Source organism: Danio rerio, chromosome 9 (genome assembly GCF_052040795.2).
Source record: "Danio rerio strain M-AB ecotype USA chromosome 9, GRCz13ab, whole genome shotgun sequence".
NCBI classification, from domain to species: Eukaryota; Metazoa; Chordata; class Actinopteri; order Cypriniformes; family Danionidae; genus Danio; species Danio rerio.
In genome coordinates, this window is record NC_141029.1 from 44,995,654 (window position 1) to 45,021,669 (window position 26,016).

Below are 26,016 nucleotides of genomic sequence, written 5' to 3' on the forward strand. Positions count from 1 at the left end.
CCAGTAAATACTGCTGTTTTGTAAATGAATGACTAATTGCTTATACGTTTAGCTACAAAAATTGCCGCCAAAAATACTGTCCGCATTGTCCTATAGACCCTGCAATGTTACTTTCTTTCAGAAAATAACTTTGCTGCTTCAAATATGTGAAAATCTTATTTAAAAAAACTATTGAAAGAAATTAACAGCAGGAGTTACTTTTCAGATTTATTTGCTTTTAAAAAAAAAAGATTTGCTGAAATAAAATTAGTGTAGTCATGTTGAATCACACTCAATGAGAAAATAAGCTCCCTACAGACAGAAAACAAGATAGCAGAGCGTTACATTTATGTGATGGAAGTTTTCTCATTATATTGAACACATGGAAGAAAAGGGGATTGTCTCAGTGGACAATGATTTTACTGAACTAATAAGACAAAAATACAAAAGTAGTAAACCCTTTCAACTTTCATTAATCTGTATATACAGCATGTATATTTCTTGGGTCAGGAAGTTCTCAGAATGTAACATTAGTCTCATTTTTAATTACTTTTTTTAAAGGTAAATGCAGGTGTAGGTTATACAGTGTGTTGTTAAATGCAGAGCTCCTCTATTTAAAAGAGATCAAGCCTCAGTCAGGTATGGAAAAGTAACCCAAAAGTAACATAACCCATTACTTTCCATATAAAGTACAAAACTAGTTACATTTTTTGAGCAGTAACTCATTATTGTAATGCATTACTTTCAAAAGTAACTTTTCCCACCACTTCTGATAACCAATTTATTTTACCATCTCTGCACAGCATAAATATTTACAAAATAACTCATCAAAATAAAAGTTTGCATTGAATGTAGGAAGAAATATACAGGGCAATCACAAACATGTGACCAGTCATGTACAAATATCGATAGTTGTCATTTAATAAATAATTCAGTCAACTCAAAAATAAATAAATAAATAAATAAATAAATAAATGCTGTTACTAGTCGCCAAACTATTATTGTTTGTACCTGTATTACTTTTGATTTAAGTTTAAATATTTGGTGTGGTGGTTATTTCTAAAGTACTAAATCTGTTGTTAATGGAAACAATGTAACTTTAACAGTTACATTTGTCTGATTCTGCTTTGTCACATTTGTTTTTCAACATCTGCTTGGAAACACACAACCATTGCATAACCACTTTTTGTTGAATGACAACTATCATGTTATGTAAATGACAGCAGCAACCTTCAACAACTGAATGCAGCCGACATACATCATCAGACTAATACAGCAGGAAGCACATCTGTTGAAATGTTAGCAGTGAAACTAATATTGTTCTGAAAGATGTTCAATATTTGTTTTCCTCATGAGTTTATTTACACAACCACTGCCTTTTGATCCCGTCAAAACATCTGCGTGTGCCATTGATGATGATGATCTTTTATCAAGAATTTCTGGCTAAGGGAGATAGCAAAGTAATGTGACAAACATGTTTCAGATTGCAAAAAATTTAGGGAAACAGTGGCTCACTTTGTAAAAAATCATGAACAAATAGACAGTATTATGTTTTCTTTGAGTATCAAATAGCACCATGTTTCCTAAGTTTAAAGCTGTGAAAACAAAAACCATCCATTGCACTTTTAAACAGAAACATTGCTTTAATACAGTACACAGTGTAGAGCACTCCCTGCAGCATGTTTAATAATCAGAGACCATTTTTTTCCCTAAATTGTTTAGAAAAGCTGCTGGTTATAAAATACTGACGTTACATTTGGGAAAAGTTGCAAAACTATTATAATGACCTTTATTTGTTAAGTTATTATGCACAAATTAATTACACTTATAACACATAATTCTTTTCATTTATTGCATTACTCTGTAAAAAGCAATACTCACTTAATAAAGGTGAGTACACCCGTTGTAACTAGTTTTAATTAATTAGTAAAGTAAAACATTACTTTTTAATTCCCAAAAAATATTGGAGCAATACATAGAGCAAGCCCAGGCCAGACGAAAAACACAATATTAATGTAATGCATCACTTTACCTCAAAGTAAGAAAAATTAAGTACCACATTAAGTTTCTTTTAAGAAGTAGCTCAAGATTGTAATATGTGACCCTGGACCACAAAACCATTCTTAAGTTGCATGGGTATACAGTGCATCTGGAAAGTATTAATAACGTCTTTAGTCTTGAAGCTCTAAATTGGGCTCAGGTACATTCTGCTTCCACTGATCATTCTTGAGATGTAAGCAGCTTAATTGGAGTTCACCTGTGGTAAATTTAGTTGACTGGACATGATTTAAAAAGGCATACATCTGTCTATGTAAGCTCCCAGGGTTGATAGTGCAATTCAAAGCACAAACCAAGCATGAAGACAAAGGAATTGTCTGTAGAACTGAGACAGGATTGTTTCGAGGCACTAGCTGGGGAAGGTTACAGAAACATCTTGCTGCTCTGAAAGTTCCAATGAGCACCGTGGCCTCCATTCTCCGTAAGTGGGAGATGTTTGGAACCACCAGGACTCTTGCTAGAGCTAACCGACAATCTAAGCCGAGTGATCAGGGGAGAAGGGCCTTAGTCAGGGAGGTGATCAATAAGCTGATAGTCACTCTGTCTGAGCTCCAACATGATTCTGTGGAGAGAGGAGAACCTTACAGAAGGACAACCATCTGTGTAGCAGTCCACCAATCAGGCCTGTAGAGTGGCCAGATGGCATTCAGGATAGAGAGAAAGATGAATGCAGCAATGTACAGAGACATCCTGAATGAAAACCTGCTTCAGAGTTCAGATTTGACCTCAGACTGGGGCGACGGTTCGTCTTCCAGTCGGGCAATGACCCAAAGCACACCGCCAAAATATCAATGAAGTGGCTTCACAACAACTCTGTGAATGTCCTTGAGTGACTCAGGCAGAGCCCAGACCTAAATCCTATTGAACATCTCTGAAGAGATCTGAATGGCTGTACACCGTCGCTTCCCATCCAACCTAATAGAGCTTGAGAGGTACTGCAAAGAGAAATGGGCAAAAATTCCCAAAGACAGGTGTGCCAAGCTTGTGGCATCATATTCAAAAACACTTGAGGCTGTAATTGCTGTTAAAGGTGCACCAACAAAGTATTAAGCAAAGGCTGTGAATACTTCTGTACATTTGATTTTTCAGGGTCTTTTTTTCTAATACATTTGCAGCAATTTCAAAAACTCTTTTTTCACACTGTCATTATGGGCTATTATGTGTAGAATTGAGGAAATAAATCAATTTAATCCATGTTGGAACAAGGCTGTAACATAAAAAAATGTGGAAAAAGTGAAGCGCTATGAATACTTTCTGGATGCACTGTACATTGTAAAAGTAGTATAGAAATAAAGATGAATTAAAAAGAGTTTAAAATAAACTTTCCTTAACCTTGTATATAGTCAACTGAACATTATTAATAAAATTTGCTACAAAAAAAAATTGAAAGTCAACGTTACCTCCAAAGCACACTCAAAGAAATGACATGCCAAAACCAGCAGTGATCTCCTCTTCTCCAGGTGGTTCACCAGTGTTGTCCAAGCCTCGCTGAGAGAGACCGCCATGGCCTTATATACCAGCTCCTCTCCTTCCTTCTGAGCCGCTGTTTTATCAGCCTCCTTCAGCAAAGCCCACACACCTCCTTCATTTTTCTGAGGTAAATTGAAATTCAATTATTAGCCCCCAGCACAGCATTCTAGCATATTCAATGTGCACAGCTCTTTCTTTTATTTAAACTGTAAACAAGAAGCAGTTCCCACGCTGATTAGAGGCGTCTGGTGGGCAGATGCATATAAGTACATGATGAAATGTTCAGTAATGCGCGGTGCTGTTTTAACTGTGGTGCATGGAGGACTTTGTTTGCTCTGATTAAAGGCTGCAGTCTCTTATTTCTGGGTATGTAGTTCCTTTGGTCAGATGGCGGTTCTGATGCTTATACTTTCAAATATAGCATGGAAATGATTCTATGGCATGTAACTGTATGATGAAATCAATATTCTGAAGGCAGCTCAAAGCTGTTAGCAAGCATCACTTTGTGTGGCATACTGTCTGTCAGAAGTAACGCCAATTCATGCGAATCTGGCGGTATAAAAAATAAATTATTAATTACAATTCAAAAGTCCTTTCTTTTTACCATATGTATACCTTCATTCATTTTCCTTCAGCTTAGTCCTTTTAATCATCAGGGAATGACACAGTGGAATGAACAGCCGACTTATCAGAGCTCCTCACCCTATCCATAAGAGTGCGCCCTGCCACCCTTCAAAGGAAACTCATTTCGGCCGCTTGTATCCGTGATCTTGTCCTTTCGGTCATGATCCAAAGCTCATGACCATAGGTGAGAGAAGGAACGTAGATTGACCGGTAAATCGAGAGCTTTGCATTTCGGCTAAGCTCCTTCTTCACCACAACGGACCGGTACATCGACCGCATTACTGCTGCCGCTGCACCAATCCGCCTGTCAATCTCACGTTCCAACCTTCCCTCACTCGTGAACAAAACCCAGAGATACTTAAACTCCTCCACCTGGGGTAAGGACTTTCCTCCAACCTGGAGATGGCAAACCACCTATTTCCGGTGGAGCATCATGGCCTTGGACTTGGAGATTCTCATCCCAGCCGCGTCACACTCGGCAGCAAACCGCCCCAGTGCATGCTGAAGGTCCATGTCTGATGAAGCCATATATTCAGTATATGTTTTACACAACAGATGCCCTTCCAGCTGCAACCCAGTAGTGGGAAACACCCATACACTTTCGCATGCACACACATACACTACGGCCAATTTAGTTTATTCGATTCAACTATGGGGCATGTCTTTGAACTGTGGAGGAAACCAGAGTACCAAGAGGAAACCCACACAAACACAAGGAGAACATGCAAACTCCAGACAGAAATGCCAACTGACCCAGGCAGGGCTCGAACCAGTGACCTTGTTGCTGTGAGGCAACAGTGCTAACCATTGAGCCACCGTCACGCCCTACTCTATGCATATCTTTATAATTGAATAGCTTTGATCTTGAATGAAATCAACCTATTGAAGAGAGCAGATTTATAACAGTCATATTAAAAATGCTCAGCTGTAGAACCTTGACGTTAAACTGGGTCTTAAACAGGCATTAAAGCTGAGGAGCTATAATGATGCCTCCAACAACCACAACAAAAACCTCAATGGAAATGCTGTAAATACTCATCTCGTTATTCTTTGAAGAAGCCGATTCGAATGCTATCACTCGAATGAATGGACATTATCAGTGAATATCAGCACATATGGGCCAGTAGAGGGTCTTCTGCGCCTACTAGTAGGCTCAGCGAGCTGTTATCCAATCACATGGTTAATCAGCTATACTAATAGAGAAGACTCCAGATCCAGATCTGCTTTAACATTACTGTGACTTTTGGGTTTGTGGTTGGGGTAGATGTTAAATATTAATAATACTCTAATGATTAACCACGAGTTTAAATAAAACTCATGGTTAATCATCTATACTAATAGAGACAACTGCAGATCCAGATCTGTTTACAGTTGGGGTAGACATCAATAAAACACACTTAACAGTAAATTTACATAAATAATATAAATAATTCTTGTTAACTCCCGCCTCAGCCGTATGTGACCTATAGTCGATTCACCATGTGGATGGATGATTACAGCCTTCTGAGCCTACTAGTAGACACAAAAGGCCCCTACTGGTCTATATTTATCAGCTGATAGCCTGTGATAATGCCTGTTTAATCAAGTGATAACATTCAAATCGGGTGTTTGAGGACCAGACTAACACTCCCATTTATGCTAGATATGTTTATTTCTGTATTTTATGATTAATATTACAATGTAAATGGTTGGAATGCTAATAATTCTATATTTAACAAATGTCTCTTCTGCTAGACCAGGGGTGTCCAAACTCGGTCCTGGAGGGCTGATGTCCTGCCAATCTTAACTCCAACTTGCCTCAACACACATGCAAGGATGTTTCTATAGAGCCTGAGAGCTTGATTAGCAAGCCCAGGTGTGTCTGATTGGGATCCACCAGTCCTCCAGGGCCGAGTTTGGACACCCCTGTGCTAGACAAACTAAAAGAATAACATTTAAGCATTTGCTGAAATAGATTTTTATGCAGTCTTGCCCATCATGTTTGACCAATTTAATGCACCCTTGCACAATAAAACGATTCTTTTTACCATTCTAAAATATTAATATTAACTCCTAGAGTTTGAACAGTGGTGTATGACACCACTGATTGGCTGTCTGGTGTAACTTAATCAATTAAAATCTATCTATTATCTATTTTATGGTCCAGCAGTTGCCCTATTTATTAATAATTTTAATTCCAAAGTCCTTTTTAAGGGTCTAAACATGCTAGAAAACTGACAAACCTATAAACACTCCAGACAAATTGCATTTTAAGCTTTGTTTCTATACTTGTAACAATTGACACAGAATGGCAGAATATCTGCAAAAGTCTCCTGGAGTGAAATCTGAAACCTAACAGGAAGTTGGATATTTTATTTATTTATTTTTTTGCTAATTTAGGCCTTGAATTTTAATAAGTTCCTAAATATTTAATCAGATTAACACCAAAATGTAGGCAGTTTAAATTAAAGACTTTTTAGAAGTAAAATTGTGAAGATCTTGACTTTTCGTTGAAGTGGAGCATGGTAGCCTGACAAATTTTTATGTTTTGCCAAGAGAAAGGAAGTTACTATAACTATAAATAATAATTGTCAAAGTCATTTAAGGGCATCACGGTGGGTAGCATAATCGCCTCATAGCAAGAAGGTCGCTGGTTCGAGCCTCAGCTGGGTCAGTTGGCATTTCTGTGTGGAGTTTCATGTTGGCGTGGGTTTCCTCCGGATGCTCTGGTTTCCCCCACAGTCCAAAGACATGCGCTATGGGTGAATTGGTCAAGCTAAAATGTGTCCATAGCGTATGTGTGTGTGAATGAGTGTATATGGATGTTTCCCAGTGATAGGTTGCAACTGGAAGGGCATCCACTGTCTAAAACATATGCTGAATAGGTTGTTCGTTCATTCCGCTGGGGCGACTCCAGATTAATAAAGGGACCAAGTTGAAAAGAAAATAAATGAATGAATGAATATATATATATATATATACATACATACATACATATATATATATACTTCAAAAAATAAAATATTTATTCAAAAATGTTTTATTTTGATTATTTTTTTAAACAAATTGTTCTTACATTTTATATCTTCTGATTTTCATACTGTACGTATTTACTACGGTACTTACCATAAACCCATTTTAGTAAAGACTTATATTTTTAAAATTATGTAATGTCTGTAAAATAAAATGCCTTAAGTTTGTTAACTAGTGACATTAGGAGTTAAAAAATGCAATCAAAAATGTTTTTCTTGGTGGGGCAGTAAAAGGGTTAATAAAGCCCTGACCTGAAGACATGTACATACCAACATTCAGCAACAGTCATATCATCACCTGCTGTCAGAGGAAGTTTGGTATATATCAATAACTTTTGACATATTTTACAAACTTTTGGCAGAATGCTTATTGAAAACTGTTCTCTGGCAACCTAAGGCAGTGAGCCTGGGTCCAAAGGCTCTTTCACAGCTGTTGCAGCTTTAAATATTTATTATTATTGTTGTTTGAGATCACCTTAAGTTTGGCAAGGAGCTGCTCGTGTTCCTGCAGAAGCTTTTTGGTCTCATCTTGGTTGTTTCCAATCTCCAGGAGGTTAGGCTGTGCCTCAGTCAGCTGTATATGCACCAGCTCCCCACACTTTAAAACACACACATACAGAGAGTGAGAGTGAGAGGTGTTAATGTATGGCTGTGCTACTGTACATGCATCTCTTGTATCCACGTGGCCTCAATTGCATTTGACAGACTGTAAACAAGACTGAAAGCAGGTTCTCTCCACTGGCTCCTGCCCAAAAAGGACTTTGATGTCAATGCAAAGCTCCCTCTGTTAGTCCTCATCCGATCTATTGCAAGTCCCAATGCAAACTTTGGCATGCAAATTGTGCTGATCTTAAAATCGCACTGCAATTTGCAAGTACGAGATTCTGAGCCATTCTGAGACCGAATGAAATGTAAAGCTTCCACAGCTGCCACAGCCTGTCAAGTTTGTTAAACAAAAGCAAAAATACGGTTTCAGGTATGTGGGATGATGGCTAATTATCTGTGTATATATTAAGGCCACTTCTACAGTGTGCTATGCAGGAATGTTATGGTATTTATTAATACCAAAATTGCATTAACTGCTTTAAAACTTGCCATATAAACAACAAGGTGGAAAATCTAAAAACGTAGGACAGGGAAGATTATTGGTAAATAAATACTTCAATTTACTGTTTCCTTAGGTATCAAATGATTTAAAATATATTGTGTTTAAATATAAATACATGTAAAATTCAATCTGAATTAAATAGTCACAATAAAAAAGTGATTTTTTCTTTCGTTACTAGTCAAAATATCAAAAAATTCTTGGATCTAGAAGGAATATTGTTTTGTTTTCACCTTTAGAAGAAATAAGGCAAAATTAATGTTCTTTAAAACAAACAGGATCTTTTAATCTTGATAACTGCTCTCTGGCTAGTTTGGTTCTTCAAACAAGTTCATGAATCAGATTAAAATGTCTTGATAAACTGATCTGAGGTCGCTGCGCGTGTTGTGAAGGACAGATCTATTGATCCTCGAAATCATGATCAGCAATGCAACTATTGGCTGACGGCACAAAAGCGTAATGACATCATCTGATTAATATTCAATTACCAATGTGAGCAAAATTACACAAAATCTGTAGTAAACGGTTTGTTAAATATGATGCGCAATAACATTCCACCTTTGAGCTAATTATTTCATTTTACAGTTAGAGTGTTTTTTTTTTCTTGATTAAAGTAGGCATAGTGGTATTATTGTAGCCGGTTTCTTAATCGATGTAAAGAATAACTGTATGTTTACAAAAGCATTTTGATATTGGTAAAGGCATCTGCAACTTTTGTGAAGCATCAAATCACCTTCATATTAGGTGACAGCTCAAAACATGTGCATGACTGCATAAATGTATTATTGCTTAAAAAAAAAGTCACATATTGTGCATATCTATTATAATACACAAATTGTTCTAAAGAGATCTAAAAAGTTCATATCAATAAATTCTCTTTGAACCACCAAGTGGTAGTCTTTGTACTTTTATTTCGGAGTGCAGATTGCATAAGTTTTATTAATATATATATTTTTAACTTATATATTTTTAACTTTAAAAAGTCTTAGTGCCCCCACCAGTGCCGATATACAGCCATATCCCACTGCTACTCGTGTGATATTGCGTTCATACAACAGTTTGACTGCATAATTGTGTATATAAAAACAAAATCAAACATGGAGAGTCTCAAAAACCCTTTTGTATGAGGAACTACTTTCTTCCGGATTCAAATCATAAGCTGACAGTTAAACAGTTGAGCATGCATCTTTTAAATTTTAAATCTGTCGTGTCTGCTTTTTGCTGGCTGTATGTGGGCGGAGTAATACACAAAGGGTAAAGAGGCTGTAGGAGTTCTGATATTGCAGCCAATCAGATTTGAGAAGCAGACAGAACTGTTGTGAGTGTGTGTGTATATATATATATATATATATATATATATATATATATATATATATATATATATAGTTAAAAATATATATATGTTTACTATTTTCCCAAGTGTATAACTACTGGTACTACTGTAAGAAAGTATAAGAATTTGGTACATACTTTTAGAATTATCTTTGCTTGAACTGACTCTATCTAATCCTGTGCCCATGAAATTAGCCTGCTCCCTAGCAGGTTTGAGCTACCAGAACTGTTGCTATGACAACAACTTAGTTTTGAAAAAACAAACAATCCTGGATCGTGTCAAATCGTCAATAACCAAATCCAGCTAACTGAGTAATCCACGTATGAAGAACAGACCCCAGTGAAGTAAAATAATCTTGTTTTGGATTTGAAATGTGGGTAATTGGACAAGAAACAAGACAAAAATTCTAAGTAAAAAAACAGTTTGTATAAATTCTGTATAAATACAGTATTTAAATACAATTCTGTAGCTCCTGGTCAACTAAAATTAAGACTTAATGCATATCTGGCGATGTGACTATTGTGGATGCACACATTGCAATATCGATGCTAAAACGATATATTGTGCAGCCCTACTTAGAAGACAAGCTTTTATGGACTACTTAAAAGCTTTCTGAACACATGTTCACAGAATATAGGTTAAAAACAACAAGAGATCGAAATTTTGTTCGGCTTGATATCTTCCTCGGAAAAACCACATGAAATCTGTAGTACCAACTAACCAGTACACTTTAGACAATAACTTCAGTCTAAAATCTAGTCATGTCATTACAGAGAGTCATTATGAATAATTCAGGCCATCAGTTGTTTGGATCATTATAGAGCTCTGTGTTTTACTCCCAGCTGTTTTTACTTGCCCATTAAGTCACTACGCCAGGCATTATGGAAACTTCACACTCCATGGAAGTCTCTTATGGAAACAAAACACAAAGGTTTTATTGATAATGCAAGCCAAGGGTGTGTTGAACAACCTAAACTGCGCGCTCATGACATCACTAGTGTAAGTAAGCTTCTTTCCGTGTTTAAAATAGTGTTTTTGATAAATCAGTGAACATCACAAAATCCAGGTGATGTGCACTTATTATGCTAAGAGAACAGCAGCTGCAGTGTTGCTATTGTATTACAAATCAGTAACTGTTCTTAACAATTAAATACATACAGTTGGTCAGAATTATTAGCTTCCCATTGATTTTTTTTTTCTTTTAAATATTCCCCAAACTATGTTTAACAGCATGGAAATTTTCACAGTATTTCTGATTTTCTTTTTCTTGTGGAGAAAGTCTTATTTTTTTATTTTGGCTAGAATAAGACATTTAAAAAATTTTAAAAGCCATTTTAAGGTCAAAATTATTAGCCCCTTTTTTTTCGATAGTTTATAAACCCTGTTATACATGATTTGCCTAATTAACCTGCCTAGTTAACCTAATTAACCTAGTAAAAATGACCCTTTAAGCTGAATACTAGTGAAAATATCTAGTAAAATGTTTACTGTCATCATCAAGATTAAAAAAAATCGGTTATTAGAAATGTGTTGAAAAAATCCTCTCTCCATTAAACAGAAATAGGGGGAACATGGAGGCTAATAATTAAAGGGGCTAATAATTCTGACCTCAGCTGTATATACAATGTAGTTTCTGCTTTATTCTGTAAGCTACTGTAAGCTAATTCATTTAGAGCATTTTGGCATAAAATAACAAAAACATTGTCTAAAGAAAACAAACCATTTTTTTTCACTTCAGAAGAGTGAATAACCCAGATTTTTTTTAAATTACATTAAATGTTAATGCAATGAAAATAATATTTGTATTTGAAATTGGGAAGAAATGTTATCAGACCTTTAGAAGATAATCAAACACTTTACCCAAGCCCATACCATATACCCAGGGAATCTTAAGAAACTGAGAATTTTTAAGGGGTCTTTTAAATATTTCCTCATGTTTATAATTCACACTAAATTAGACATTCCTTAACTTGTTACTAACTCTAACATGGATTATTATTATTATTATTGTTGTTGTTGTTGTTATTATTATTATTATCATCTTTATTAGACAAACACAAAATACCTAAAAAAGAAAGCTAATTAAAAATAATGAATACTACATACACTGAGAATAAAAACGATTCATTGGATTTACAAAAATATTTTTAGTAAAATGTGGTTAAAAACAATGTATATGGGTTTAATTTAAACATATACAACTCAGTAATGTTCAACAATTTGCTTGTTTAAATTCAGTGTATATAAAGTATTTGCTACCACTAAACCTTAAAAACATTTAGTAAATTCAACAATTTTTTTCAGTGTACTGTATTTTACAATTAATGCTAAAATAAAACTGCAGCTGGGACATTTTTCTGAATCTTCATTTGTACTGCATGATATGATCTGATTTAGAACAACAAATGGGTAAAAATTATTGATCCTTCAAATCTGACAGAACTATGATTTCAAATGTATTGAACAAAATTTTCAACAAGTCAAGAACTTAAAGCAGGCTTAAAAAACTGCAAAATGATACAACTGATATAAAAAGCAACTCCATTTAAATTATTGCCAGTGTCATATGCACAGAATTCAATTAATCGTAGAATAGTTTACATTTAAATACCTTGAGTATGGCTACAACAATCTGTGAGTCTCCAGCTTGTACGGCCACAGTGCTGATGGTTGTTGTGGAAGGCTGACCTCCAGCATCACCTTCACTGGACATTGTGGACTTTTCCCCTTTGGGTCCACACGTCCAAGAGCAGAAAGATCAGAACAAAGCCCAGTACACACAGGTTCTTGCTGTAATCCAAATATCCTGTTCAGAAGTCCACAACTGACGGCCAAACAAAAACAGAGCGAAGTCTCTAGGGTTTTCAAAGAGACACAACCCACGTCCACATCAAACCTCCACTTGCCCTGCAGGTAAAAAGTCTGCAACCCCTTAAAGGTCTTTCAGCATTGCTGGGCTCTTGCAGGCTCCTCTGGGGCCACTGGCCTGAATGAACAGTATGGTGCAAACACAGCCGTCTATGTTGACAGGACAGAGAGAGGCGTGTTAAAAATAGACATATCCACTAAGTTTATCACACACTGTGCACAGAGCCATTTGACACACCCCCCATTTAGTTGCTTTGGTGCGTCTGTTGCTTTCCCTCCTCCCCTTGAATGTCTCACTATGCCTAACCTTTGCTTTTCATTATAATAGTGGAAACAATTACATAAAGAAAACAGTTGACTATATTACCAAAAAGCCCAGGTTGTCCATGAGTGTACAGTAAGTACCCTCTTAAAAATAGAAGTTCTTTTTTTATCAATTTGAGTGTAATTTTCACTTTACAAACAGGTTTCAGCAAGTACTGTATTTACTAGCATGAACAAACACTTATCAATACATTGCAGTATTTATTTAGATTTGTTACCTTATATTTGAAAATTACGTCATTCATTGTTAGTTTGTGTACACAGCTCTTATAGATTGGTCAGTCACAACATTCTAAGGTATGTTATTTCCAGATAACAATTACTGAAACTAACACACATTCATCCAAATGGTGTCAAACAGTTAAAACAGTGGCATGACAGACAAGCATATGCAGTTGAAGTCAGAATTATTAGCCCACGTGACTTATTAGCCCGCTGTATATATTTTATAACGTATAGATTTTTTTCTACAAATTTCTAAACATAGTTTTTATACCTTTTTAAAATGTTCAAAAGTACTCTCCTTTAAAAAAAATCTCTAATTATATTTAAACTTTCACATTTCAACAATGTTTCATGGTAAAAGCAGCTTGGCAGTAATTACATTTAGGTGCCTTCGTTATTCAATAAATACAAATGAGTTAACCAAGAATGTCCAATTCGACATTAGTATAGACAGTTTGTTCATTCCTGGTCTCAAATTTATCATTTGTAAAGTGCCTTTCATTTGTTTTTGGGTTAATTCCATGTAATTTATTATTTATGCAGTTGTCCCATTCCCTTTAGCATTCAGCTTAAATCGCAATTTAAAAGTGAATTAGGTTAACTACGCAAGTTAGGGTGATTAGGCAAGTCGTTGTATAACAATGGTTTGTTCTTTAGGCTAATAATATTAAATCTTAAAAATGGTTATAAAACAATTAAAAACTGATTTCATTCAAACAAAAATAAAACAAATAAGACTTTCTCCAGAGGAAAAAAATACATGGGAAATTTTGCAAAAAAAAAAAAAAAAATGCTGTTAAACATCATTTGGGAAATATTTAGAGAAAAAACAAAAACACAAAAACAGGAGGACTAATGATTTTGATTTCAACTGTACATGGATGGATAACACGTAGAAACGTTACATTCAACTGTATATGGATGTATAACACATATCACATACATGAAATGTATTCATATTTATGTAATCGTAACATATTCAATGATGGTCCAGATGATTTTCATTACCTGGATGAACCTGTATTCAAGGGTTGTTATCTTAAAATAACATACCTTGGAATTGCAGATACCTATCCCAAATAGCCGTGTAACAATCCCAGATAAAAACCACTGAAACTAATAACTCAGGCCTGATCCTTTGAATCATCTTGATCATCAATGAATATGTTTACATCTATCTGTTTTTGACTGTCTGCTTCCATGTTATGACTGACCAATAACTAGGTTGGTGTATGCTCCGTTCAGCCATTTTTATTTGTCAGCATTGCATTTAATTAAAGATTTAATAAAGTATTATGGCTTAACACAATGTTGTGTCAAATTGTTTTCTTTTGCGGAAAGTAGCCATGTAATAAGTGGGATAAAGTACATGCAGGTGGTAGTCATTGCAGATTCTTACATGGCTGTCTGGTGTACTTGATTGTGATTGATCAGTTGTGACAATCCATGGTATGTTTTTTTCAAGATAATAACCACTGAATAATACAGGCTCATTCGAGTATTATGAATAATCTTGGCTATCAGTATGTTCACATCAATATTTATGCTATTGATTAATGACTGAATAATAAATATGTAGGTTAGTGTATGCTCCATTCAGCATTTTTTCTCTCTCACCTTTAACTATAGATTTAATAAACTATTAGGGTTCAGATCAATGTTTTGTGTCTAATTTTTATTTTTTGTGGCAAGTACCCATATAAAAAGTGGGATTAAGTACACCCAGAAGGTTGTTTTTGCAGAATAAATTCAATCAGTCTCATACAACGGCTCTCTATGGCTGACACTATCTTGTGATTGAATAATACACAGGTTAGTGTATGCTCTTCAGTCGTTTTCGTTTCTGTCAGCTCTGCCTTTAAAAAAATTGTAAATTGTTAATAAATTGGCTCAGAACAATGTTTTGTGTCAAATTTTTACATATTACAGAAAGTAGATGTAATACATGGTATAAAGCACTAGTAAATAAATAAATAAAGGGCTACTAAAACTGTACTAAAAAGGGCTACAAAACACTAGCAGTACTAAACTACAGCCTGACAGGCTTATCGGCAGCCCAACAAAAAGAAAAGTACTGTTGCACAAGACTGAAGGAGTTTATTCTGTGATAACAACTGCCTGGATCTACTTTATCACTTACAAAAAGCCCTTCAGTCTTATACAACAGCCCTATGGATTACATTAAACTATTATAGTAAACTATTCCCGACTCAATTAGTACAAAAACTAGTTCTTTGTTCATGTTACTAAATATATTAACTAATGGAACCATAAAGTACACAGAAATCAGAACTGAATCAGTTTCACAATTTTGCACTCTACAATAAGTTTGCACAGTTTTGAGTTTTCATTCTACCAAAACAGCTGTTGTGCTGTATAAAAATAAATCCATGAAACACACTTTTGTGCAAACATCAATTATCAATTATGATAGAATGTTAATTTTGCCGTGAACTAACTGGATCAAAAGTGTGTATTTTCACTAGAAATAAAATTAGTCGTCATAAACATAATTAAAAGGTCAGAAATGACAGAAAAGCATTTTTCCAGTGATCATAGAAGAGGTCTATTCTGTCCATAAAGGTCTGTTCCAAACCACAGACCACCAGAAAGCCAAATAATGATCCCTCTATTAAATGTAATGGCTAATAAATTATTTAAATACATGCTTTTAGAAATACCTTGTTTTTCAAACGTATGCTAACACGTTTTTTTTTTTTGCTGAGCAACAATAATGTACAACAACAAAGTGCAAACAATTAAAAAAATAAATAAATAAAGTACATTTACAGTGACAAAGGCATCTGTCATTTTAAGAGTCTAGTATATCTCAGCAAAGCACAATGAGTGGAAAAGGAGTCTGATTGCGAAGTGGCATAAAAAATAAAAACAGTCTGTTGCTAAAAGTTCAACCAACTAAAAAATAAAAATGCTCATCCTAAATTCAAATGCAATTCTTTCTTCTGTTAAAATAAAAGATATAAATTTTTTTTGTTTTTTTTATTATTATAATACTTAATATGATAAAGGTAAAAATGTCTAACAGGTTTGGGGAAAAAAATAATTGATAGAATTTTTCTTTTTGGTAAATTTAAGCTAAAGTCCAAACACTTTAGCAGCACATTTGACTTATTAATCCTAATGCTACATCAGATAGTGTTAGGATCAAAATCAATGCTAGCTGTACTGTACTTACAAATGCATATTCACATTTGAAATAAAGATTCAAGGACAAGGCATCCCACTTTGATGTCTGATTGAAATGTACAGTTTTTTTAACAGTAAAATGGATGAAAAACATTGATAACTCATTATAATACAGAGACATTTGTCAAATTAAATTTAGAATGTAGCAAACACTTTACCAGGTAGCAGCAAATCATGACTTTCTGCACCTAAACCATTCTGGCTCTTTATTAAAATATTAATGTTTTCAAACTTCAGCCACATGCAAATAAATTGCCTTTTAAAGACCTACTCACCACAAACATAATGTCATCAAAGCATAACCATTTTAGTATAGACAATAGCAACAAAAAAACAAGTATGGACATATAATGCTTTGTATACCAAAATTAAATTTCATGAAGACTCTTTTCTTAAGTATTATCAATTTCTAAAAAGAGAGGAAAAAGTTACCTCTCGATCAGCATCACCCCACATACTTTCTGTTGAAAAATGTTGTCTTTTCCATTGAGGACAATAGTGGCTGCACTCTGCAGAACATCCTGAGCTCGTCCTATGGGGTCTTCCCATCAATTCCTGATGGAGGAAATGTTTGCAGATAAAAAGAGTGGGGGAACTGATAAAAAAACAACACAAAATGAGCAAGTACGTGCAAAACTATTTGCACATTAAATAATGAACCAGCACTTTATTATACAGCTGACTATAGACGAGTTATGATGTCATTTCAACAAATTGTTTGTGTAAAACAGGATAAAATGGACAAAGTAGAAAGAAAGAAATACCAGGTTCTCTAGATTTACAATTTTACGTTATGTTTGAGTTTGTCTTTGCTCTATAAACTACTAATTACATTTCTTCCAATTTTATAGTAAAAATGTTGTCATTACAACACCAAATGTCAATTGATGACAAAAGAAACCAAGTCTTCATGTTTTAAATTAAAAAAAATAGATATATATATATATTTTTAAATTGACCTTATTCTTAAATGCAGAAGTGCAATGTTTTTTCGATTGTTTTAGAACTTAAAACCCAACAGTCAATTTATCAAGTAAAATGAGTGTAGTTAACTTAAAATTTACAGGAAGTTAATTCTACTCATTTGAAAAGAGTTTTGTACACAATTGTTGAACGTAATGCCTTAACTAAACACCTCATTACTTCAACTTAGGTGTTTTTTACATGTATTTTTTTATGTCCCTTTGCTATTCGGGCTTATTGGAACCTAATTAGAATAAAAACCCAAGTTTCAGCTTTTGATATGGTGTACTTTTAGAGAAAAATTATGTCCATATGTGTGGACACATGGTCGAATTTACAGAAAACACTTTTTTCTGATTGTTTTTAATGCATATATAACATATAATTTTTTTATATGTTTTGACTATCAGAGAGTAAAAAATTTATTTTTTTTTGCCCATTTTGGAAAGTTAAAAATAGGATTTAGGACATTTCATATGCTGCAAAACAGTTGCAGGATGACACTGTATGTCTGTAACAAAATATAAAACATTCAAAGTATTTTAAATAGCCACTTCAGAACTAAAATGTACAGTCCACATGTGGCCACTAAGCCCTATAGAGGTTAAATAGAGTAAATTCACGGTACTCCTATAGATTAGTTTAACTAGAATGGTTTGTTGCAATCGGTTTGAGTTGCCCTAACTTAGTGGGTTTTAGAGTACTCAGTTGGTTTGAGTTCACTTTGTTTAATAAGTTTTACTGTCCTTTAATTGCTTCGTTTACTCAAATGGATTAAGTTCACAGTACTTATGAGGATCAGTTTTTGAACTTGAATGGTTTGCTGCAAGTGGTTTCCTCAAACGGTTTTAGTTACCTTAACTTTTTGGGTATTACAGTGTAGGAATAATTAACGGCAGAAAATGGCAGGTCTAAACAAGTGTGTTCTTGACTATACAGACAAAGTAACATAAAATAATATAAGAAAATATCAGTTCGTAACATTAAGCAGCAGAACGAGCAGTTTTTAACATCTTAAAATGAATGGAAGGGAACGAGACTGATGCCAAAAAGATTCAAATGGCTGCCTCCGTTTGTATGCAAAGAATCAGGTCAATAGAATACATCGATTACAATATTCTTAAACGCATACCCCTTTTTAAAAATAAACAAATGAAACAAAAGAATCCAGGGAACTTTCACTTTTCATATACACAATTCTTTAAAAACAACATAGTTGAATATTTTAAACCAGAAAACCTCCATAACAGACATCCATAGCACAAACTGAAAACTGGGAAAGTGATTAGGAGGTTGCAAACTACAAACTCTTCTAAAGGTTTCCAGGAAGTGCCACAGGGCCTGTTTTTTTCTTCTTCCACTGTTACAGACATACAGAGTCCTGCAGCTGCTGGGACAGCTGAGAAACTCAATAGAATTTGGAGAGAACCAATGGGCAGTACAGGACTTAGTAAGGCCCCTGCAGGCCCCTGACAACACCCGTGCCATCTGTCAGGGGCCCTGATAAACTCACAAGTTTATTATTAGAAAGAACTCTGATTCCCAGACCGGTCATCACACAAGCTCCATGACTAAGCTTTCTAGAAACCTGACAGGACACCCCTTCACTGCCTTAGACAAAAAACATAACAAAATGACCTCATGAAACACTTTACATTAATACTGACATATAAAAAATAAACATAATAAAATAATATACATATCTAATGTGAATTATATCAACACCAAGACAACTTATGTCTGTTATGAAAGTCATTTTCAGTCTAACCCGAATGAACACTTTAGAGCAGGGGTCTTTTATTAGAATTACCTTTATTTATGATAATATTAATGATAATAATAATAATAATTAACATAAGAGTGAGTTGTGAATTATAATGTGACTAGAGTCTGGAGTAATGAAGCTGAAAATCCTTCTCTAAAATCACTGGAATATTTAATATAATAATACTATAATATAATTAAATAATATAATTAAATAATACTATAAACTACTTTTGAAGTTATTTCATAGTGCAATAACATTTCACAATTTAGCAATTTGTACTGTATTTTTGCTGAAATAAATGCAGCTTTGGGAAGCAGGAAAAGCTTATTTTAAAACATTTTTAAATCCTACTGAGCCCAAACTTTTGACCGGTAGTGAAGGTCTCCAGGAAGAGGGTTAGAGCACCCCTGCTTTAATATTTTACCCCTGTAAATATTCAAAAAGCAGAAGCTTCAAGGTGAGCTGCTGAAACCACCAATATAAATATTGATGCATCATAAAATTCAGTTTATCAAAATATTTGAACTAAAACTGATAAGGACTTTCTCCTGAAATGAGCACAGGGCAGAGAGACTGAGCGTGAAAAGTAATGCCCGAGGCAACTAATGACCTGCTGGGCTCAAGACTTCTCAAAATGACATCTTGGGCAAAAAAAAAAAAAAAACATATACAAAACACGCCAACATAATTGCAGATTTTATAAAATGTGTGTTCTGCACACAAACTAGCCCGCAGCAGAAGCTGGAAACAAGCTGTTATTTTACTTTGCTTTTAGTTGAAACCTTTTCAGTGTATAAAATCAGTCTGAAATATAAATTATTTGTCAACATAATAACAAAATCAATCAGCATAATATTGCCCATGTTTATTGAATGGGTGCTAGAATGTTCCTGTACAGCAATGGACATTATTTTTGCAAAGCAAACATACAGTAACAAAGTCCTGTAAACTGTAAAAACCTGCAGGCTTTATGACAGTAAAAGAGAAAGCCTCTCCTCTTCTGTTGTGGGCGCATTTCGTTTCTTCATTTATTTTATACAACTTATATTTTCATAAAATACAATATAGCCTTTAAAAATGGCAAAAAAGCAATTATACAATTTAAATGGTATGCAAGGTACAAAAAAAGGAAAATAAATATGAAATGAATATTAATGACATGCATCCTAATGCAAGCAGCGTACGCATAGACTGACAATTCATGAGATGAAACCGTTGCGTTTCACATTTGACTTATTTTGTACCTTCATTGTTAAAATTACAACCGTTTTTGATGTGTCGTCGAGTCCTGTTTCAACACTGCTTCTACATCGCCATCTTCAGCAAAGGCCTTGCGAATGGATATTCATACTGGCACAAGAGAGAAGACTTGGTAATTCTCAACAAAGCAACTGAAGGAACGCAATAGAAAATACAATGCTTACGGTCAGGAAAGGCCTACAAATCTAGAGCACCAGGTACAGATGGGGTAAAGATGCCGCTTTATGTACATTCTACAGGTTTAGTAGCACCATTACAAGCTCAAGGCGCCTCGCTGGGAGGAGAAAGACTGGACAGGTAAAGCTTTAAAAGAGGGCGAGAGTTCATAGTAGTGTGGTCTATTTAGTGCAGCATAAGGCTGTGGAGTCTCTTTAACTGCGCTCTGTAAGTTAAGATGGTTTGGTGAGGTGGAGGACAACAGAGACGGTGGGTTTTTCAAAGTCAGTTCTGGACCGGACCAGACGAGCATGTGAAGATCTGCGACTCCGCTTCCTGCAAGGAGGGCATAATGGGTAAGTGGTCTTCAACTCTCCCTGGGTTCCACCTCCAGAGCCGCCTCCTCTTCCTCCTCCTCCTCCTCCAGCCTCTGCTCTGCTTCCTCCTGCAGGAACCTCTTCTCCTCCACCAGCTTCATTCGCTCACGAATACTTTCAGCTGAGGAGGCCATGTCACCCGGACTACCGAAAAACTGTTCGCTCCTGCAGCCGGGATGAATGGGGATGTTGGAAAAGGACAAAAAAAAAAAGGCATTTCCATCTCAGTGATTGTTAAATAACAGGTCTAGATCATATTGAAACCCAATTAAGGACGATAATATAAATTGGTAATATTGGTATATACTATAGTATATTAGTATTTACTATTAATAATATTAATATAATGGCCACATTATTAGGTACACGTGTACAACTGCTCATTAACGCAAATTTATCATCATATGGCAGCAACTCAATGCATTTAGGCATGTAGACATGGTCAAGACGATCTGCTGCAGTTCAATCAGAGCATCAGAATGGGGAAGAAAGGGGATTTAAGTGACTTTGAATGTGGCATGGTTGTTGGTGCCAGATTGGCTGGTCTGAGTATTTCAGAAACTGCTGATCTACTGGAATTTTCACGCACAACTATCTCTAGGGTTTACAGAGAGTGATGTGAAAAAGAAAAAATATCCAGTGAATGGCAGTTCTGTGGGCTTAAATGCCTTGTTGATGCCAGAGGTCAGAGGAGAAAGGCCAGACTGGTTCGAGGTGATAGAAAGGCAACAATAACTCAAATAACCACTCGTTACAACCGATGGTCTGATGAGTCTCGATTTTAGAATTTGGCCTCGAAACATGAAAGCATGGATGCCTCCTGCCTTGTAAAAGCCCTGTAACAGTTCAGACTGGTGGTGGCGGTTGTGTAATGGTGTGAGGGATATTTTCTTGGCACACTTTGGGCCCATTAGTACCAATTAAGCATCATGTTAACACCACAGCCTACCCGAGTATTGTTGCTGACCATGTCCATCCCTTTATTAACATAGAGTACCTGTCTTCTGATGGCTACTTCCAGCAGGATAATGCACCAAGTCATAAAGCGCAAATCATCTCAGACTGGTTTCTTAACCATGGGAATGAGTTCACTGTACTCAAATGGCCTCTCAGTCACCAGATCTCAATCCAATAGAGCATATTTGGGATGTGATGGAACGAGAGATTCGCATCATGGATGTGGAGCTGACAAATTTGCAGCAACTGCGTGATTCCATCATGTCAATATGAACCAAAATCTCAGGAATATTTCCAGTACCTTGTTGAATCTATGCCATGAAGGATTAGGGCAGTTCTAAATGCAAAAAAGGGTTTAACCTGGTACTGGTAAGGCTGATGATTAACATCAAATCTTTCATTAAAGTTGCCATAAAACTATTGAGTCCTGGGACAATTTCGAAAAATATGTTTAATCCACTTCAAATGTTGACTATTTATTCTTTAACTATAACTATTAATTATTTACAATAGTTTCAGTTGTTTAATGCATTAATACATGAAAATAATAATATAAACAAAACAAAAAAACATGATTTTGGATGCAAGATGATCAATTAAAAATTAATTCTCTCTCCATCTATCCATCCATCTATCTATCTATCTGAATTAAATGCATGGCCATTAAGTGTAATAAATTGTTCTTCTTATTAGTAGTATTAAGAGTAGTAGTAGTAGCAATAATAGTTTGTGTTGTACTTTGTCCTTTCAGCTCTTACCCATCAGGGAAAATGACTGGCACAGTGAGCCTGTCCAGTAGCCCTTTCCCCAGCGTCTCCACCTCTTCATAAGCCTCCACATCTACCAGGAGCTCTGCCAACTCTGGGCTCTCTCTCACAATCTGAAAACAGAGAGAAAGCCAATTATATACATACATACATACATACATGTATATGTATGTAAATGTATATATATATATATATATATATATATATATATATATATATATATATATATATATATATATATATATATATATATATATATATATGTGTATATACACACACACACACACACACACACACACACATACATATATATGTATATACATATGTATGTATGTATGTATGTATGTATATGTATGTATATATATATATATATATATATATATATATATATATATATATATATATATATATATATATATATATATATATATATATATATATATACACATTATGCAAACAAAGGCTATACTAATATTTTCCCAATGTGTTAGCTGAAACAAAATGAGAAAAAGTGATAACCTGTCATTATTCACACACAGCCATTTGCAGTTATATTTCCCATTAAAACTCAAGAGGGAGAAAATCCTATGTTGCTGGTCAACGTTTTGTCTTGTTGTGTTCAATGGAACATTCATGTTTTCATAGGCTCTCTAAATGATATTTCCTACAGAATTTTCCTTTTCAAATCTGACATTGGCACAAACCTTCTCAGCAGCCGTGTGAAAGGCGCTGGCCATCTCCAGCCGGTGCTGGCGCTCATCAGACGTGACGGTGAACTGTTTCCACACGCGGTTGAGTCTGGGCAGCGTGTCTCCTGAGGAGCGGGTGGTACAGCGCAGAGACTGGCACAGCACCACTGTGGCCTGCAGCAGCTGACGACCGTAATCATACGTGCTCTGGAAACACAACAGGACACAGTTACAATGTTGTACAATAACAACAACTCGTGGGCTGGAAACGAAAGCAGATTACTCAAACACACAATTATTATTTCAGCACGACTAATTTATTTTTGTTGCGCATTGCAGGTGTCTTTTATTTGTCCCACCTTCTTGTGTTGTTTTTGTGTTACCCCATAGGCTCCCATGTTAATGTGTTCCAGGTTCTGATTGGCTGCTGATTGTGGAAAGCTATTAATACAGAACTTCCGGGACTCATTTGTGGTGCTGGGAAAGGAGAGTTTCTGGATATTGTCTGAATGTCCACCTATGATTGCAACTTTTTAAGAGTTTGAGGTTGAAGGGGTGGCCTGCCAATTAATTTAATTACTTCTGACTTTGTTTAGGGAAGAAGGTAACCTTCCTGTATTTTTCTTTAAAGATTTACAGGTTATTTAGTTTATTTACTCTGCAGATTGTTTAAAAAAAATAGGATCTTGTTTTAGAAATACTGAAAAAAGAAATCATGAAAAGACATTAACCTCCTGTAGAAACAAAAGGGAGGATTTTATTTAAAACATGAGAATTCGAAAATTAAAGTAAAAAGTGGTGGGGAAGATTAAATGACTGAACAAAGGATATTGGATTTAAATATTTTGGAGCACAAAAAATTAAGGAACTTTTTCAACCACTTTATAGAATAAAGTTTTTTATTTATTTTATGTTTACATGACAAACTTATAAAATAACTGCTCAGATTAAAGAAACTATTTAAAAAAACATCCCAAAAAATATTTTTTTAAATATTTAAATATGTTTAAGTATTTAAAAAAAAGTCCCAAGATGGGTTAAAATAACATGAAAAGACGCATTTGCATTACAGAACAGAAGAGCCAGACAGAATCTATGGATGTTTTTTTGCTACTGTCAAATAGAATTTTGTAAAAAAAAAAAAAAAAAAAAATTGCGGATTTGTGCAGAATGATTTTAGGAGTATCATAACTAAAGATTTAATTTCTGAAATCAACAAATAATATTTTTTTTAACTTTTATTTAATGTTCACAATGCAAATCCAATTAGATCCACTTATTTGGTAAACAAAGCCTCTCATTTGATAGATCAACAAAAAGACAGAACATATTACTTTACAAACTGTATTGTACATAAATCATATGTACACTTTAATATTATTATTTAGATAATATCAAAATAATATTAGTGAAATGAATTTAAAAACGAAATAAATATAAATGTAAACACATTTACAAGTAAATACATAGACTTAATTACGGGCTAAAAGTCTGTGGACAGTGGGGCCTACCCATGCTTCACAAAACAACAAGAATGAATTTATTACATTTTAGTCAGGAATTTATTCAGTCTATTCTGTTTTAATATTACTCTGTGTTTCAATTAACATTCAGTATAATTGAGCATCCAATACCTGTGCAACATCCACAAACTTCTTGTGTTTCTCCAGCAGCACTTTGGTTTCTTGTGAATCATCTCCCAGTCGGATGTGGGTCTTCAACAAAGCATCGAGCAACTCTCCCAACCACTCTACTGCCTATGAAAACACCAAACACCACTTACAGAAACTACAGAGACACCTCAGTGAGTCTGTTCACATTAGGGCTGCAAAAAAACATCTGCATAAATACCCCAATGTAGACATCCACAATAGTCAGAGAATATGCAATGACCAGTTGTGATTCTAGTTGATCAGGTACAATAGTTTGTCATTGCAAAGTTCATCCATAATGTAGTAAACATTTATCACTTGCATAGCATTTTTTAAAAGCACTACTCTTCTACTTCTCAGAAAAACAGAAAAGCACTCTTCATTTCAGTTGCATCTTTGCTCTTTTGCATCGTCCTGTAATTTAATTATTATGTATTATGCAGAATAATCCTAATCAACCTAAAAGTATAAATTCTTTAAAAAAAGGTGTAATGCTGCTTTCACACCAGACGCAGAACTCGCGTCAAGCGCAAGTGATTTACATGTTAAGTTATTGCAAATGCGCGAATAGACATCCTGTGGCGCGATACGTGTGAATGGCATGGCACGAATTACGCAAATTGCGCGAATGGCGTGGTGCGAATAGAGCGATATGCACGAATGGCACGGGGCGAATTGAGCATTTTGCGCGTTTGACACGCTTAACGCGTGAATTTCTCGAGTTCGAAAATCTGAACTTCAGTGGACAGTCACGCCGCGTTAACCAATCAGAAGCTTGCTTTTGTGGGGGCGTGATTGTGACGTAGAACTTGTTGATGGTTTCCCGGGGGAAATCCTCCAGGCGACACCGACAACAAGTCATCAAACTGGGCTTGGCTCAGTCAGAAGCACCGGTTAAAGCCTCCGTGATCCAGGTTCAGTTTCTGGAGGAGTTTATGAGCTCACACAGCTGGATGCACCTCTGAAAGCATGTAGTGGACTAAGACACGGTCCTAAACGTATCGACGGTGTTTTTCAGCCTTCATAAAGTACATGAACAATGTTATTTTGTTCATAAAATCCATGTTAGCCTTTTAGCAACGAAGCTACAGTCACCGGGCAGACAGAAGCCCTGCCCTTCACGCGAATGAAGCAAATTTCACGTGTGAATGAAGCGGGGTTTGACGCGAGAATGAAACGAGTAAATTCAATATCGTGATTTATCCATGCGTTCCGCGTCTGGT

General features: G+C 35.2%; 2 protein-coding genes across 8 annotated transcripts in view; both read right to left on the reverse strand.

The window, feature by feature from the left end:
* ccdc141 (coiled-coil domain containing 141) overlaps positions 1-12,572 on the reverse strand; it is a 68,324-nt gene extending 55,752 nt beyond the window's left edge. For all 3 annotated transcript variants that reach the window (XM_087268377.1, XM_087268378.1, XM_087268379.1), the window contains exons 1-3: positions 12,192-12,572; positions 7,618-7,740; positions 3,438-3,629 (exon numbers count right to left, since the gene is read on the reverse strand). In XM_087268377.1, coding sequence (XP_087124503.1) covers positions 3,438-3,629; positions 7,618-7,740; positions 12,192-12,293 — 417 coding nt within the window. In that variant the 5' untranslated portion in view covers positions 12,294-12,572. The remainder of the gene's footprint in view (positions 1-3,437; positions 3,630-7,617; positions 7,741-12,191) is intronic.
* A 7,213-nt stretch (positions 12,573-19,785) lies between these two features.
* sestd1 (SEC14 and spectrin domains 1) overlaps positions 19,786-26,016 on the reverse strand; it is a 63,961-nt gene continuing 57,730 nt past the window's right edge. For all 5 annotated transcript variants that reach the window (XR_015498759.1, XM_087266047.1, XM_087266049.1 and 2 more), the window contains exons 16-19: positions 24,776-24,898; positions 23,157-23,348; positions 22,444-22,565; positions 19,786-20,893 (exon numbers count right to left, since the gene is read on the reverse strand). Coding sequence is in view for 4 of the 5 variants with exons in the window: in XM_087266047.1 (XP_087122173.1) it covers positions 20,719-20,893; positions 22,444-22,565; positions 23,157-23,348; positions 24,776-24,898 (612 nt within the window). In the remaining variant the exon portion in view is untranslated. The remainder of the gene's footprint in view (positions 20,894-22,443; positions 22,566-23,156; positions 23,349-24,775; positions 24,899-26,016) is intronic.